At 45.7% G+C, this 15,379-nt stretch overlaps 1 protein-coding gene across 7 annotated transcripts in view; it reads right to left on the reverse strand.

The window, feature by feature from the left end:
- The window catches only part of LOC115593775 (serine/threonine-protein kinase DCLK1-like), a 57,863-nt gene that overhangs the window by 17,009 nt on the left and 25,475 nt on the right, over window positions 1-15,379 (reverse strand). For 6 of the 7 annotated variants that reach the window (XM_030437433.1, XM_030437432.1, XM_030437430.1 and 3 more), the window contains one exon: window positions 3,757-3,851. In XM_030437433.1, coding sequence (XP_030293293.1) covers window positions 3,757-3,851 — 95 coding nt within the window. Of the gene's footprint in view, window positions 1-1,823; window positions 3,660-3,756; window positions 3,852-15,379 lie in introns of those variants that run through there. The other variant, XM_030437436.1, reaches the window with a different exon arrangement.

Genomic DNA, 15,379 nt, shown 5'->3' on the forward strand with positions numbered 1-15,379 from the left:
GTTTTCAATTTGCAGTGCATACATTATTGTACTGCTCACTGTTCATTTTTACAATTATTCATTATGTTGCACTTTTCTTGAGCTTTCTGTCAATGTTAGGGGAGGTTCAGGGAATTAAAAGATTCAGGTTTTGGCAACAAAAGTACTGGGTGTAGTTTTGGGGAACTAAAGGACTTTCGCTACAATAATACTACACGGTTGGGGTTAAAAATAGACGCCTTCACAATGTCAATGTGCTTATTCGAAAGCATAACTTCTCCCGCTGACTCCTTCACTGAATCATTAAGATAAGACAATAAAAAAAAATAAAATAACAACGATCGGTCAGTTTTAGCGCCGGTGCTGGAGCGATGTTAATGATGGTGGGTTTCCACAAACATAGACGGACAAAGCTGTGACCCCGCCAGCGAGTTCGACTCATCAGCATGTGCCTCAGAGTGAATACTGACGGGAAAGACAACGTTCAGGGTGTGTTTCAGCATCTGGCAGCAGGTTTGATATCAAATATTAAAGCAACTGAATATGGAAGGCTAGGGTGCTCTTAGTTGGCACCCGAAAGGAGGAGGGGGGATGGTTGACTTCATGAATGTAGACCATTCGGTCACGCTTCCGTTCATAAAGAAAGTGGGTCACAGTAGGGTGCACCGAATGTATAGAAGACATGTGCCATCAAGCTAACCGTCTAACGCTGGTCGCACAAATGGAAATTTCATGTATGAAAAGCGTTTTACTCTGAAGCCTACATGACCGCGTAAGTGATGTGTGTGCTCGCAGTCATGCGTGTGTGGGGGGGGGGGAGGCCACAGCGCAATGTCATGTCTGTATATTCCACTCCGGGAAATAGGTTATGGCGGTCCGAGCTGTACCGGCAACCTACATCAGGCAGCAAAAGTGCCCCGGAGTGTTTAAACGCAGGGTCCGGCGAGGTGAACTATTTAAATGCAGTGCTCGTAGTAGGTCAGCGAGGCCCTGTGGTTGCTCGGGGAAACGGATTCTGGCTGAAGCCTGCACAAGTTTTCTGGTCTCTTTCTTTCTCAGATGCAGGTGTTAAAATAAAGGTCTCGTTTGTCATTTTTCAGTCATGCTTTGGTTGAAACGAGTTATGCAAAGTACCTGCTTGCCATTGTAAGCACAACAACAAAAGGGTTTGTGTGTCTGCGCCCGACATTTATGATTGTTCATGCATGTGTACACACACAGCGGTGGCGCGGGCGGAGAGACACAAATGTGCAAAAAATAGTGTCGGAAACGTGGCGCCTACTTCCCAGAGATGCTTAGAAACTCATCTACAAGGGAAATGATGGCATATAATTTACTCCGTGTGAAGTTAATACACTTTCATAGGGGGAAAAGAGAGGAGGGGGGGATGGGGGATCTGGCTGGCTGGCTGACTGGGTGGGGGAGACAGAGAAATTAGAAACTGTCAGAGAGGGAAGGGACAGAGGGAGAGTCCCTAACAGGGCGGCGAGAGAGCGAGCAGTTAAGAAGTGGAGGAGAGAAATGACATCGTCGCACAGCTGAGGAGCGTGGAGCTGCAGGGTGGAGAGGAGAGATAATGGGGCTGCGAGGCTTCCTCCCTTCCCCTTTCGGAGCCAAGCTGTTGCGAGGCTTAGCAGAGAGTGTCAGCCGCCACAAAGAGCAGAATAATCTCTCGTCGAAAAAACCCATCGCCGAGGTCAGAGCCGCGCTACAAATCTAATTTGTGAAGGCTAACGTTTGATGGGGAAAGTGGACGGGTCAAGAAGACAGGCGGCGTGGTTACATTTCCCTCCCTTTACACTCATTACATCTGGTTCAACCCCAACCCCCCCCCCCCCCCCCCCCCCGCCAACCCCGACTCTTTTCGGTTGGGCTCTCCCTCTCTTTCTCTGACACCTTGGAAATTATCTGGGAGGGAGCGAGGAGAGCGGCGGAACACCGTGCGCTGTAATTGTCCGCCTCAAACGCCTCGCATGTATTCATTCAGAGAGAAGTAGGCAGGAAAAGGGAGAGTCTGTAAAAAAAAAAAAGTGTGCACTCGCCCCAACCTCGTTCCCCTTTTCGACGCTGAAATCTGCGCTGACCCACTTCTTCCATTGTACAGATGATTGCGGAAGCTGCCGGCACACATTGGTCTGCTCTCGGCAGCTACAACCCCAAATACGATCTGTTCCCCGCTGCTCCGCCCGACCTTTACATCGCATCGATAGAACCTCGTCGCTGATGGATTCAAAAAGCCTGAGGGGCCAGACTCTCCACTGTCCATCAATTCTTCCCTGGCACAACGAATGTATCGGGATTGAAGCTATACCGAGTCCTGGAGATGAATCCTTTACGATGGTTGCTTTTAGCATATGGAGTCACTCATACACGCGCAGAAACGACACGCCGACCATTTTTATTTGTGTCCTATTAAAAAGGTATCGACTCCAACCAGCCCTCTTGCCTCGAAAAATACCTTCGCGCCGGCCCCAATAAATAGCTCAATAATTACCAAATAAATCATAGCTGCGCCCCTGCTGTCAGGCGCAGCGGAGACGACAACTGAGCGCGTGCGAGCGTTTGTTTACGATCGAGAAGGAGCTCAATCAGCAGCGGGCTTACGGAGCTTCCTGCAAATTAAAGAGCCGCTGAGAGGAAACAGGCCCTGATTAGGATTGAGGTTTTATATTAAAAGCTCGCCATAATCGCTGTCAAGGGCTGGATTAACGAATACTTTGATGTTTGAACACACACACACTTAAGAAAACCACGGGCGAGCGCGCACACACACACACACACACACACACACACACACACACACTACACCCTGTATGTGAACTCTCTAAGTTGGAGTTTTTTCTTCGTCTTTCCGTTTTGAGTTGCATGCTCCCTCTCTGCACAGTTGTCCCTACAGTTACTACCAGCTTTACAGTGTTACACAGTGCGTTTGCATCTCAGATCCTTTTTCTCCCATTAGCTACAGAAAAAAAAGACAATGACTCTCAGTTTACGTGTTTGAACTTGGGATTTTTTTGTTGTTTTTTTTAAACCCAGGGCCAATGACAGAATACGTGATAAGACGAAAACAATGACTGAATGGATGCAATGAGATCAACTAGTATAAAATGTGTTTCTAAATTCTTTCTCACAAAAAAAATATATATAAAAAAAACAGTGTGATCCTAGTTCAGCCATTGGATTGGGAGGATTCAAACCAATTTTTTTCCCAGAACAAAACCGAGACGTGAAGACTACGAAGCTCGGAGCGGGGCTGCTCACAAAAGCCGACAGTCTCGTCTTTAGGTCAGATATTGCACAAATTACTGACTCGCTGACCTCGAAAAAAAAAAAAGTCGGCGGCAGCATTATTGTTGTTTATCCGCCGAAGGCAGATCGTGCTCCTCACGAGGACCAAGGAACTACAGGTCAGAATATGTGGGGACGTGACAGAAAATCAGCATGAGAAGACGCCTGGGGGAAAAAAAAAACTACCAACACTGGATAAGAGTCGTCACATTTAGAGGATCCTAACGTGAGCCCGCCATTCTTGGAATCGCAGAGCAGCACGGCGCGTGGTCAAAGGTCAACACCTCAGCGCGCTCCCCCCCCTCCCACTTCTGAGACACTAAAGATGACGGGGAAGCTGCGGTTTTCTAAGATGTGGTCGGCCTGTGCTCGGGCACGGCTTTGTCCTTTTCCTGAGAACATAAAAGGAGTGTGTTATAGATCGCTAAATGTTATGGCTGACTGTGTGTGTGTGCGTTTGTGTATGTGTGTGTGTGTTGCGAGTCTTACCTGGCGTTGGCTGATGCTGCCCGGGCTGGTCGGGGAGGGGCTGGGAGATTTTCCCGAATGAGGAGTGGACAGCTGACTGGCGGGCGTCCCGTTCACTGGAGGGGGCAGAAAAAAGGAGAAAAATGGAGCAATGGAGGACGAGACCGAGACGGAGAGAGGCACGGTGAAAATAGACGATGCTGTAAGAGCCGTTATATTTTTGAGCGTCTAGCGGCGGCCCACACTTTCCGCCCTCGGCATCCATCCATTCACATGAATGAGGCAGAAGAGGAGGAGGAGGACAGGAGGGGGAGGAAAAGAGCAGCGAAGTCAACACTGCTCTTTTTTGAAAAAAAATTTACACACCGGCCAAAATCCAAATTGCTCCAACTCTCCCTCGTTTCCCGAGTTAAAAACAAGACGTGCGCAGAATAATCGCGGCACGTTTCCTGGCTTTCAAGTGCGAGGCCGGGAGTCACAATACATCAGCAGACTGTCCTCTGTTTTTTTTTTCCCGACCAGATCCTTCACTTGTGACCTCAGCTCGGTCTACTTTCCCCAGCTGCAGCACAGCACAGCACAGCACAGCACAGAAAGCCCAGCGGCGTCACCTCATTAAACAAGAACATTGGATTAATCAACGCTGCGCCCGGATCTTGTGTGCGGTCGAGCAAAAGCCAGACACGACAACAACAGCCTCGCGGCATCATTAACCTGCACGGAAGAACACACCAGCCCTGCCCGTCTGAAAAGATGGCTTATTGTCTCTTGGCAACAACACACCGACTCAACCCGAGTCAACTCTCAGCTTGCCAAACTGACCCACAGATCCGCAAATCAGTGCTGCAAATAATGATTATCTCCAATGTCGGCTAGTCTTGATTAATGGATTAGTTGTTTTGGTCTGTCAAATGGTGAAACATGTCCATTGGCTCAAGATGACGCCCTCAAATGTCTTGTTTTGAACACAAGCCAAACATTGCTCTCAGTTTGCTGTCATAGAGGAGTGAAGGAAACTGGAAATAGTCACATTTCAGAAGCTGGAATCAGAAAATGTGGACCTTTTTTGTATGTTTGCTCACATGCTACAGTGGGTCCAACAGGAGGTAATATGTCATTTTTGGGTGGGGGTGGGGGGGCTCCTAGTGCCTTCAGGAGGCTGATCAGGAGCTCTAGAAATCAGCTTAGATGATCTGAATGGCTGAACTTGAACTTGCTAAGCACATTTTATGATTTTAAAGGTGGTTCCAGGTATTTAATGTGACTTTTCCATAGTTTTCAATAGAAAAAAAAATAAATAAGAACATCACCAAAATAATTATTTTTCTGTAGTTTTCCAGCCTCTCTTTCATCATGATTTCACCAATAATCACCAATTTCTTATTGCCTCTTCGTGTAATTACATTTTCAGAGACGAGAGAAACCTGTGGGAGCGAAGTGATCCAACACTCACTGTGTAATGTTTATTCCGCCGCCGAGATCAAAGAACTTTCTGAATTATTCAAGACAAGAGGATGAAAAAGAACCCCACAGCGGAACGCAATAGCGCCGGCTGCCTCTGCACTAGACTAATATCTGTAATTCTCCAAACCCGCCGTGAAAAAGATGAAATTAAAGACAGGGGCTTTTGTTTGAGCGATTTCCTGGACATCTTTCATTGATGAAATTCAGCATCAGCGCTACGCACACGGACGGACCCTCCCTCCCGGTTACACAACGGTGAGTGTGAGCGCTCACAAGACATCTCTCGCCGCCTTTTACACTACGACGTTAACAATGATGATGATGATTTTTTTCGTTTGGGCTAAACAGCTGAATAAAAAAGGTTTTTTTTGGGTGTTCCTACCTTCCACTTCCAGCATGATGGAGAAAAAAAAAACCACAGTGATAATCCAAAGAGCGGGGCGAAGAGAAGAAAAGGAGGACAGCACCGGCGTACGCTCTCTCGTCTGAGTGTGATAGTAAAGTGAGGTGAATGGAGAGCCAGAGCAGTGCTGTACTACACAGGGAGGAGGAGGAGGAGGAGGAAAGGAGGATTGCGCAACTGTGACGCGAACAGAGAGAGAGAGAGAGATAGAGAGAGAGAGTGAGAGAGAGGCTGAGAGAGAGTGAGAGAGGCAGAGAGAGAGAGGGGGAGAGATTAAAAAAAAAAAAAAAAACCTGTGTAGTTTTATTCTGGCCGTTTATAAAGAAATGAGTAGAGATGAGTGCAGATGGGGAGTCATTCAAGGGGACTGGGTGGTCCGGCAGGCTGTCCTACATGGGCTCTGAGGAGTCTTTTGTTCCCTGTCCAAAACATCCTCGAGTAAAAAAAAAAAAAAAAAAAAAACGCAGCTATTTTTGTGCGGAAATTTCATAACAGCCTTCTCTTAATGCTGCAGCTGAGTGAATGCAGAAAAAAATGTGCACCAAAAAAAGCATTGGTGGGGCTTGTTTTGGAAGAAAAGGAGTGTGGATAGACACTGGGTTCTGACTGGTGCACTTTATTGTTTATGTGCAGCACTTACAGTGGTTATTATGATTATGATTATGATTATTATTGTTATTTGGGGGGGAAAGCATGTTCTTCTATAATAATAATAATACATTTTATTTAAAGGCGCCTTTCAAAGCAGACAATTTAGTGCAAATGGGGATAAATAAATAAATAAATAAATAAATAAGAAGATGCAATTACATAGTGCCACCGTACAGAAAGTCAACCGGGCCAGGTTAGGCAGGGTTGAGCTCTCGGGGTGAGAATGGTGCAATAGAGTGGAATGAAGAATAGGCAAGAGTGTGATTATATGATTAGTCTGATACAGAGTAAGCCACTCGGAATGTGTGTGTTTTCAGGCGAGATTTAAAAGCGGAGACAGAAGTCAGAAGTGCGAATGTCTGGTGGGAGAGAGTTCCAGAGGCTGGGGGCAGATCTGCTGAAAGCTTGTGACCCCATGGTGGTTAGGTTGGCAGACGGGGCAAAGAGCCGGATGGTAGAAGAGGATTGGAGCGTGCGGGAGGGTGTGTGGATATGGATCAGTTCAGCAAGTTTTATGTCTGGAGAATATAGCTTTTAGGCCCTGGACATAATGACATGTTGTGACATATTTTTACCTCTATCAAAAATTGTAACTTCTTCAATTTGTTTAAAGCACCTGGCCTGCCATTGAACCCTCGCCCTCTCCCAGTATGTGTACAATGTGTAAGCTGCCTCGGACAAAAGCATCTGCCAGATGGCTGTCACGTATGCAGGTCAGGATCCGTTGAAGAGGAAGATGCCAGAACGCATTGCAGCTACAAAGGAAATTATAATGAGCTTCATTCACACCTGCTATGTTAAACACTAAATGGTCGCACGAAACTACCCAAGGAAGCTACAGCGACAGCTATGAATACAGAGAAGCACCTCACGTGTCTGCCTGTCTCCACAATGGGATGATACACAAGTTACATATTGTGTTATGAAAACGCATCGAGTAGACACGCGGGTAAAATCAATTCCGACTGTTCTGATGTTTTCATTTTTATTTCCGGCTTACATGTCGTTGATGTAACAATGGCTGAATGAGTCAATCCAAGCCAAAGCACAAAACCAAGACAAGGGAGTTCACAGCCTGCCAGCAGTTGTGCTAATTAGCAGTAGTATGCCCGAGGCTGATGGGAATGCAAACCAAAGCATTAAGGGGACTTAACATGCTGACCTGATGATGTTGCTCATTTCAATGCATCTTCTGGGGACCATGAGTGTCTGTACAAAATGCCATTGTGTCCAAAAAAAGTGCCACTACCAGACAAAGCACTAAAATCTGAACACACAGGGAATACGGACTTGTATACAGCACTTGAATCTTTAAGCAGGTTAGAAATTATGATGCTCTGGACCTTTGAGCTTTGTTCCCCTTCGCTGAATCACACCGCTCTGTCAGCTTCGTTTCAGAGCTGTAACACTCTCCGACAGACGGGGGAGGTGGGTGTTTTCAAAATGAACAAATCACCTCACGGTCATGACACTTAACACGGCGTCAATATATGCGGAACAATGCACGATACAGCACCAGCATTGACTGTATTGTTTGGCCGCAGCGCCTCCTTTTCCGCGGGAGCAAACAAAGTGCTGCTGGCGAGCACCACGCTCGACACATTAGCTGTGAACAAAAACGAAAGCTACAACTATGACAAGCTGAGTGGGTCAATACAACAACACATCCGGGAGGTTCTATTGAGTGTTATCAGAATGACAAAGGAAAAATCAGGGTGCTGGTATTTTCTTTTTTTCTTCTGCATCTTGGGAAAGAGTCGATCCGCAAAAGCCTTAGTGGATGAACCAGTCTAAGTGACATCATCCCACCTTTATTGTAAGGAACCACACCTTATCGCACATGTATGGTAACATGGAACAGGAACTGTACAATGACAAACATATACGGTTCTTAAAAGACATAAGATGTTTGTGCATGTTCTATGAGAGCAACCGAAATGTATTCTGGGGAATTTTGGCACACAAAATCAGAGCCGTCTCTTTAGGAAACATGTTTTTTGTATAATTGCGCTGAGAAAATAGTCAAAACAAAATCAAAACACCACAACTTTCTGAGTGTTGAAAGAACACAAGAGTGTCAATACAACGCCGTTTCATAAACACAATGCCGCCCGGCGGCATGTCATTATCCTGCCTCTAGTACAAAATATAAATACATTTGTTTTTCCTCGCAGCCTCTGTTATTTGTTACACTCTGTTCTTTTTCAGAAGGCACATTTGTACCCTTTCACCCATGATTTTCGAAAGCGGGAACAGTGGTGAGGGCTGCAGAGCTCGTGAGATCACAGTTCAGAGTGTCACAGCCGGCAGCTAGATCCTCTGGAGGCTGGACTGGATTTGTATGTGGGTCGGCCGCCCGGCACACCAAGCCTCTCCCCGTCATGCGGGGTTTTGCTCATGACAGCGAGGGAAAGGTGAGACCCTGAAGTATCAGAAGTGATGCTCGATGACACCGTCTGCAGTTCTCCCGTTAATTTTAGCTGACATGAGGCATCAGATGCGAGCGGAGAGGCAGATGGCGAGACAGGGGGAGAAACTATGTCTGAGTGCAAATTGTTTTCTCACATTATTTTGGGTGCGCTTGTGTATAGGCACTCAGCTGGGGCTGTGAGATCATCATGGAGAGGGGCTCGAGTGATGACAATGTCAGGCCGATGCGCAACAACCTGCCCACACCGACGCACTAAAAAAAAGGAGAGAGAGAGAGCGTAACTCCACGTCAGACCCTCCACGACATGAGTGTGGAGACCTGGTGTTTCTCTCAACATGGCGAGATCAACCTTGAATTTGCAAAATAACACTGACATTTAATCAGTGACCATGAAAGGTCGATCATAAAAAAGTCAACAGCTTGTAATCAGTTGAAGTTCGCACAAACACGCGCCTCGTTTATATCCAAGTTACTTGATTACTGCACGCCTTAATTCCAATGTTTCTTATGCGTGAAACAATCCCTGTGTCTGAATGGTGCTATATAAATAAACCTGCCTTGTCTTCCCTAGTAATGAGAGGCGAGCATTAGATAAAGACTAGTGATTCATCGACTACATTAGACATAGTGTGATTCACCAACCAAAAATGCAAGTGAGACATAAGTCTCTGCTTTGATGTGTTTCAATGGGAACAAGGTGGGAGAGTTTTATTCCATCTGTGCCGGGAAGCAGTCCGATCAGTTGTTTGTTACTACTGCACTTCTCAATTGATCCATTCTATTTCTCAGAAGGCTCGTGTTCTTGACGGGGACGAGACAATGTGTTTATTTAGTCTGACAAAGCGAAGCTGAGGAGAGAAAATCGCACAAAGAAAACTTTCACAGTCCTTTTCATTCCAAGTGGCACTGACTGCTTTTTGACTTTTGTCCACATTTTGCGATAGAAATGTTTCATTTTACACCCTTTTTTCCGTATCGGATTTTACACACCCATATTATACAGTGGGGCTGGGCGATTTCCAGTGAACTGGCATATGATAATGTCCACAGGAAGGTGGCATGACATGATTTGCTCATTATCGCACCACTGTAGTCACTGCCGTCGCTCTGACCTCACTCGGGTGAGAGAACTCTCTACCGTCACCAGCGAAGGGAATTACATCAGCTCTCACATGCCGGGTTTAAAAAGTATGCGCATGTGTCCATATCTGAGCTGTGTCCAGCCTCAGAAGCTTGTAACACAGTTACCTGGCTAGCTACACTGAGGAAGCGTGGTTGAGAGCAAACACACTATCAGCTACATCCTGCCACCGATGTCACACAGTGTCTTGGGGTCTCCTGGTTTAATGAGAAAATCCTGAGCAGGACATGGAGACATAACCATAGTGCATCAAGCCGCGACAAACGTATTTTAATTTCCTCTCCCACATGCCTCACAGCAACTCTCAGGGGACAGGCCACTTTGCAGTTCTTAAATCTACTGAACTGGCACGCGGTTCAGGAGTTGAAGACCGCCAGCCAAAAGCAATGGGCGATGGCATCGTCGATTGGCTTAGCCCCATTATACAGTAAGTGTTGAGAAGTATTCCCAGCACGACACAGGAAAACAAATCAGTGCTTAGTTTTTAGTTGAAATGTTTCAATCCAGTGTAAACCCAACATGGTGTCACCCGTCGGTTCGTGGACAACCTCTGGTTTGGCATTACAGCTGTCACCATTTTGTTTAGGGTGACAATATTTGGAAAAGATGGAACTAGTCAGAATACCTATCTGACTATCAATCCAAGATCAAGCTGTGCTACCACGTCCTAAGTCATACCCTGCTTTATCGTCCATATTGCTCTAAATAGGCGCATAATTTACAAGATGAGAGTCACGCTGTATTGAGGGAGACTTTAAGCTAGCAATCGAGAACATGAATTCATTAGGAAACTGTTTATTTAGTTAATAAACCAATAAGAAGTAGGGTTGTTTTCTCATAAGCTTACGTACAATCAGACTTGCTTTGGAAGCCAGTAGCAGTGGAAATGGCTTTGCCTTTCCTATCCAGAAGCTCCGCTCACCGTCCATACTGTTTATGGATTCAACAATTTGCATTATATCACTTTTCATATCATTACAGGGGTTTCCCTGCCATTATACGGCTTAGGCGCGGCGCCCAAGCATTTTTGCCTCCCGCCTAAGCAGGATTCTCCCCAGACGGTGGAATAGCGGCGCTACGCCGCTATACCGGTAGGTCAGCGCCGCTATACTCCGCGCGTGACGGTGACGAGCGTCCGTCCGTCCGTTCCCCGATTGACGGCTTGGAGCTCCCAGCTGACGGCGATGAGCGTCCGTCCGTCCCCCGGCTGACGTAGTTGATGACCGTCTGTCCGTCCGTCCGTGTCGCCCCCCCCCCCCCCGGACTGAAGTTGACGAGCGGTCGCCCCCCCCCAGACAGACGGTGCGCCGCAACACAAAAAATTTCTGGGGAGAACCCTGTCATTATGTAATTTTTTTGGAGCTATGGTAAAATTATGACGAGCGAAGAAATGTGCAGATCTTTGAGAGAGATCTGCACACTGAAGACAGACACGACGAAGACAAAATCCCCTGTCCCGCCTAATAAATCACATGACTTCTATAATCAATCGGCTGCACCGTGGTGACTTCTTATGCTGTTACATTATCATGATTTATATCAGTTTTGAGCGATCCATTTTCACCTTCGTCGATCAAAGTCAGTTTCATCTTTGATCCACCATCATAAAACATTACATCACCGACACTTTTTATAGGCACTGTACGCGTTACGTAATGTTACATTTAATCTCACGGTATGAGATCCTCTGTTTGTCTTCTTTTCATGCAGCTGTCTGTCCGTCTGCCTCACCGGCCTGTTTGTCCGTCCCTCAAACACACACACACACACACACACATACACACACACCTGCTCCTCAGTGGCGCCAAGGTCTGAGCTTCAAACACACACGATGAGGAGCAGCCAGACACACACACACACACACACACACACAGAGGGACACCAGGTGGTGTTTGACAGCACATGTGTTGTGCTCTCCGTCCCTCTCTCTTTCACTGTCTCGCACATAATTCACGCTTCACATCTCCTCTGCGCAGCTCTTTGGGTCCAGATTATTAGATGTGATAAGGAACGTTATTAATGCCGCCGCTGACTGACTGGAAAATGAATATGGGACTTCAAGGCTGCCTTTCAGAACACCTGAAGACCTACAGCGCACTTTCAAATTAATGGCCTTCTTTGTTGTGCTCTCTGTAAGTGTGGCTGAGAAATGATTAAAAAAAAAAAAAAAAAAAAGGAGCTGGCTTCTAAACATCAATAAATAGACTTTCTGGTGTCCATTCTTTTTTATTTCATTGCTAAGATCTTAGATTAAAAAGGTTTTTCAGTGTAGCTGCAATTAAATATCTAGCGTATGCCGTGATAGGGTAACACTTTGAATTATTAACCAGCTTTCATCTGAATGCATTATTCTGCAGAGTTAATGGGCCAAAAGCCTGGCATTATTATCATATTTAATACTACTTAAACAGAGATGCAAGCCAGACAGCACTGTCTTTAGCTGAAAATTAGACAGGAGTGTCATCAATTAAGTAACTAAGTCTTCAATCAAGACTTAAACCATTAGCCAACATTAAGGTGAAAGACATATCACATGACATGACTGTAATACAAGCTTCTTTGTCAGAAAAAGATACAAGAAGTAAGTTATTAGTCATTCTACAACAAAGTGTTAGCCATAGTCCTTTTATGTTACTCACACAATACATTATATAAATGAATGAATAAATAATAAGTCACAAAACCAAAAAGCTATTATGCGTGGTAGAGTGTGGAGGATGAATTCAAGGAGTTTTGGAAAGGAGTCTGAGGACAGAATGTGCTCTGTAGTCCGGTGGTACAGCAGCGCACACTTCTGTATGTCTTGCCAGGCAGCAGCAGGGTGACCAGATTGCAGCTCGGGTGAGTGAGTCTCACCTCAGCGATATCACTGATCGCACCGAAATGTCCTGGCCGATTTTTAATGACCCGCTGCAGAGAATTTCTGTCCTGAGCCGTGCATGAACCACGCCAGGTTGAGATGTTTACCAGTCAGAATGGTTTTCTAGCACAGGAATTTGCCGTCAAAAGGTTTCCTTGACAGGTTGTTTCTGAGATGTGTATGTGCATACTCAAGGAGGACCCAGTGACACAGAGTTTAACACAGGAGGACGCCTGCAAAAACAATCAACAATACCTGATAAAGATCTGGGACCAAAATGGTTGCATATGTCGCACATGGTCACAATCGCGTGAGTGGCCCGTTCTGCAGAGCCACAAAGGCACTGGTTAAACTTAAGTAGGCGTCAGTTTAAATGTTGACGTTTTTATAACTCCATGCAACTTAACCTGATGTTAGCTGAGGAAGCTTTGCTAACATGTCTAATGTCACTTCTCTCAAGTGAATACACCTTGCGGGATATTGCACTATGGATGAAATGTTTTGGTTTGCTTTCAAACTTCCTCGGACGCAATATCATATGCAATACTGATGCAATATTACCGTGTTGTTAATAAAGTAAAAAAAAAAGAAAAATTTGAAGAAAAACATGTGACCACTTCATTTTGCTGGTGCAACCGGCAGAGTAAAGATGGCAGGACCAGTGCTACCAGTGGAACAGTTCGTCTGAAGCACTGTATGCAAAAACACATGCAAAGATGATCTTGTTTTTGTCCATCAAACAGTCCAAAACCTACACATACTAAATTACCAATTCTATAAAAACTGCGAAAAGCAGCAAATCTCCACTTTTGAGAAGATAACATCATCACTGTCTGGAATTTGTGCGTGATACATCTTTAATCTGCAATAGTCTGATTTGATACTGTAGAGTAAAAAACTCAAGGTCTAGTAGAAGACCACATCATACCACATCTCAATATTAAGTCTTAATTATTAAACTTGCCTTTATATATATATATATGTGTATATAAACATATATATAAAAAAAATATAAAAAATACAACTCTCCTTCATACACGGAATCATAAAACCATTGTGACACAGTGGATTTATGAGAATGTAATTTATTTCTCTAATCAGATTTTTGTGAGATATTCTGCTGGATCTGATCCCCATCTTTTCATTTGACATTATCAGTGGCGAGACCGCACATGAGCTCCTCTTCTGAACACGTGGAATAACCACACAGTGGACATCTCTCTCTAAGCCATGCCGTGCAGCGCACAGTATCAGCTGTGTTGACTGCCCATTAGCATAATTTGTAGACAAATTGTCGTCAGGGGATGAGGGTTGATGGTGAGCTTGAATAAAAGATAACATCGGCTGCGAACGTCAGGGTCAAACAGCAGATCAGTCGGTTACTTTTCATTTCCTTCCGCCGCTCCACCCTAAACTCTCCAGGTCACACTAATGATGTTTTAGGGAGTGGATGCAGCGAGCAGGGGGAACATCATTTTTGACGATGTTAAGTAGCGGAAGCAGCGCCAGAAGAGGAACATTTCTCCGAAGTGAAGAACGTCGGGGACACTCTGACTCAGGGGTTCCAGTGAAGGGCTGAGCGTCAGTCCGCTCCCTTCTCCACTGCAGGCCCTCTCACAGGAAGCCGCTGCCTTATATGGCTGTCACAGGCTATTGTGTCTGTAGCTCCATGCTCCTACTGTGCCATGTTTCCATGGCAACCAAGACGAGTCAGTCTGTTTTTTTTTTTTCTTCCTGTCTCGGTCTCTTGTTTTCTTTCTCTCTTTCTCTCTCTCTCACACACACACGCGCACACACACACACATTAGTATACACCTTCACTCGAGACGAGATCAGATAGTGTATGACTCACTCTCATAACCTTTTTCCCAAAGTTTGCAGCAACCAGAACTTTCTCTGCTTTCACCTCAGCTGTTTCTCTCTCCCTCTCCCTCCCTCTTCCTTTCCCCTCTGCCTTGCCTTTTCTTTTCCACAGCTCGAGAAAAAAAAAAAACGCACAATCAACCAGCTGTTTTTTCTGCTCTCCAATGCAACACACGCCTGTTCCGCGGTAAATAATACACAAACAGCAAACAGCACAGTGCGTCCGTGCACGCCCGTCTGGCTTCAGCAGCAGGTGGAACGGCTTCTCAGTTGGGGAGTTTCTGCGTGTTGCATCACCCGTCCAATCATCCCTCCTGACCCAACAGGTCTCAAATAAAAATAGAACATTTACAATATAATGCCAGGAAAAGAATGAAAACTCAAGTGCGCCGTTGCACAGCTGGGCGTTTTTACACCGTGCAATCAGGACGAGAATGAACTGATGTTTGGTAAAGCTCCAAACTACAATCCACTTTTACCTGCAAACAATTTTGTGCATCAGAAGGGGGGATTTTTGTTCTGAGGCATTCATTATCAGGCTCAAACAGCGCGGCAGGTGCCAGGGCGAGCCCTCGGCACGTTTCATTACATTTCATTAGTATTTCAGGTGAGGAACGGCTTGTGGGGAGCTGCAGGATTGAGTCACCAACCCTCTTCTCTCCCTCTCATCTTCTCTCCCGCTCCCCCCCCCCCACCCCTTCTTTACCTCTCTCATCCCTGCTTCTCTTTTCCTCCACTCCCTTGTGAAATCATTCTCATTCGAATTCATATTCTGCATGCAACGAGACACAGCTCTCTCACACACACATGCGCGCGCACAGTAAACAGTGC

The sequence above is a fragment of the Sparus aurata genome, chromosome 13, assembly GCF_900880675.1.
Source record: "Sparus aurata chromosome 13, fSpaAur1.1, whole genome shotgun sequence".
Classification (NCBI taxonomy): domain Eukaryota; kingdom Metazoa; phylum Chordata; class Actinopteri; order Spariformes; family Sparidae; genus Sparus; species Sparus aurata.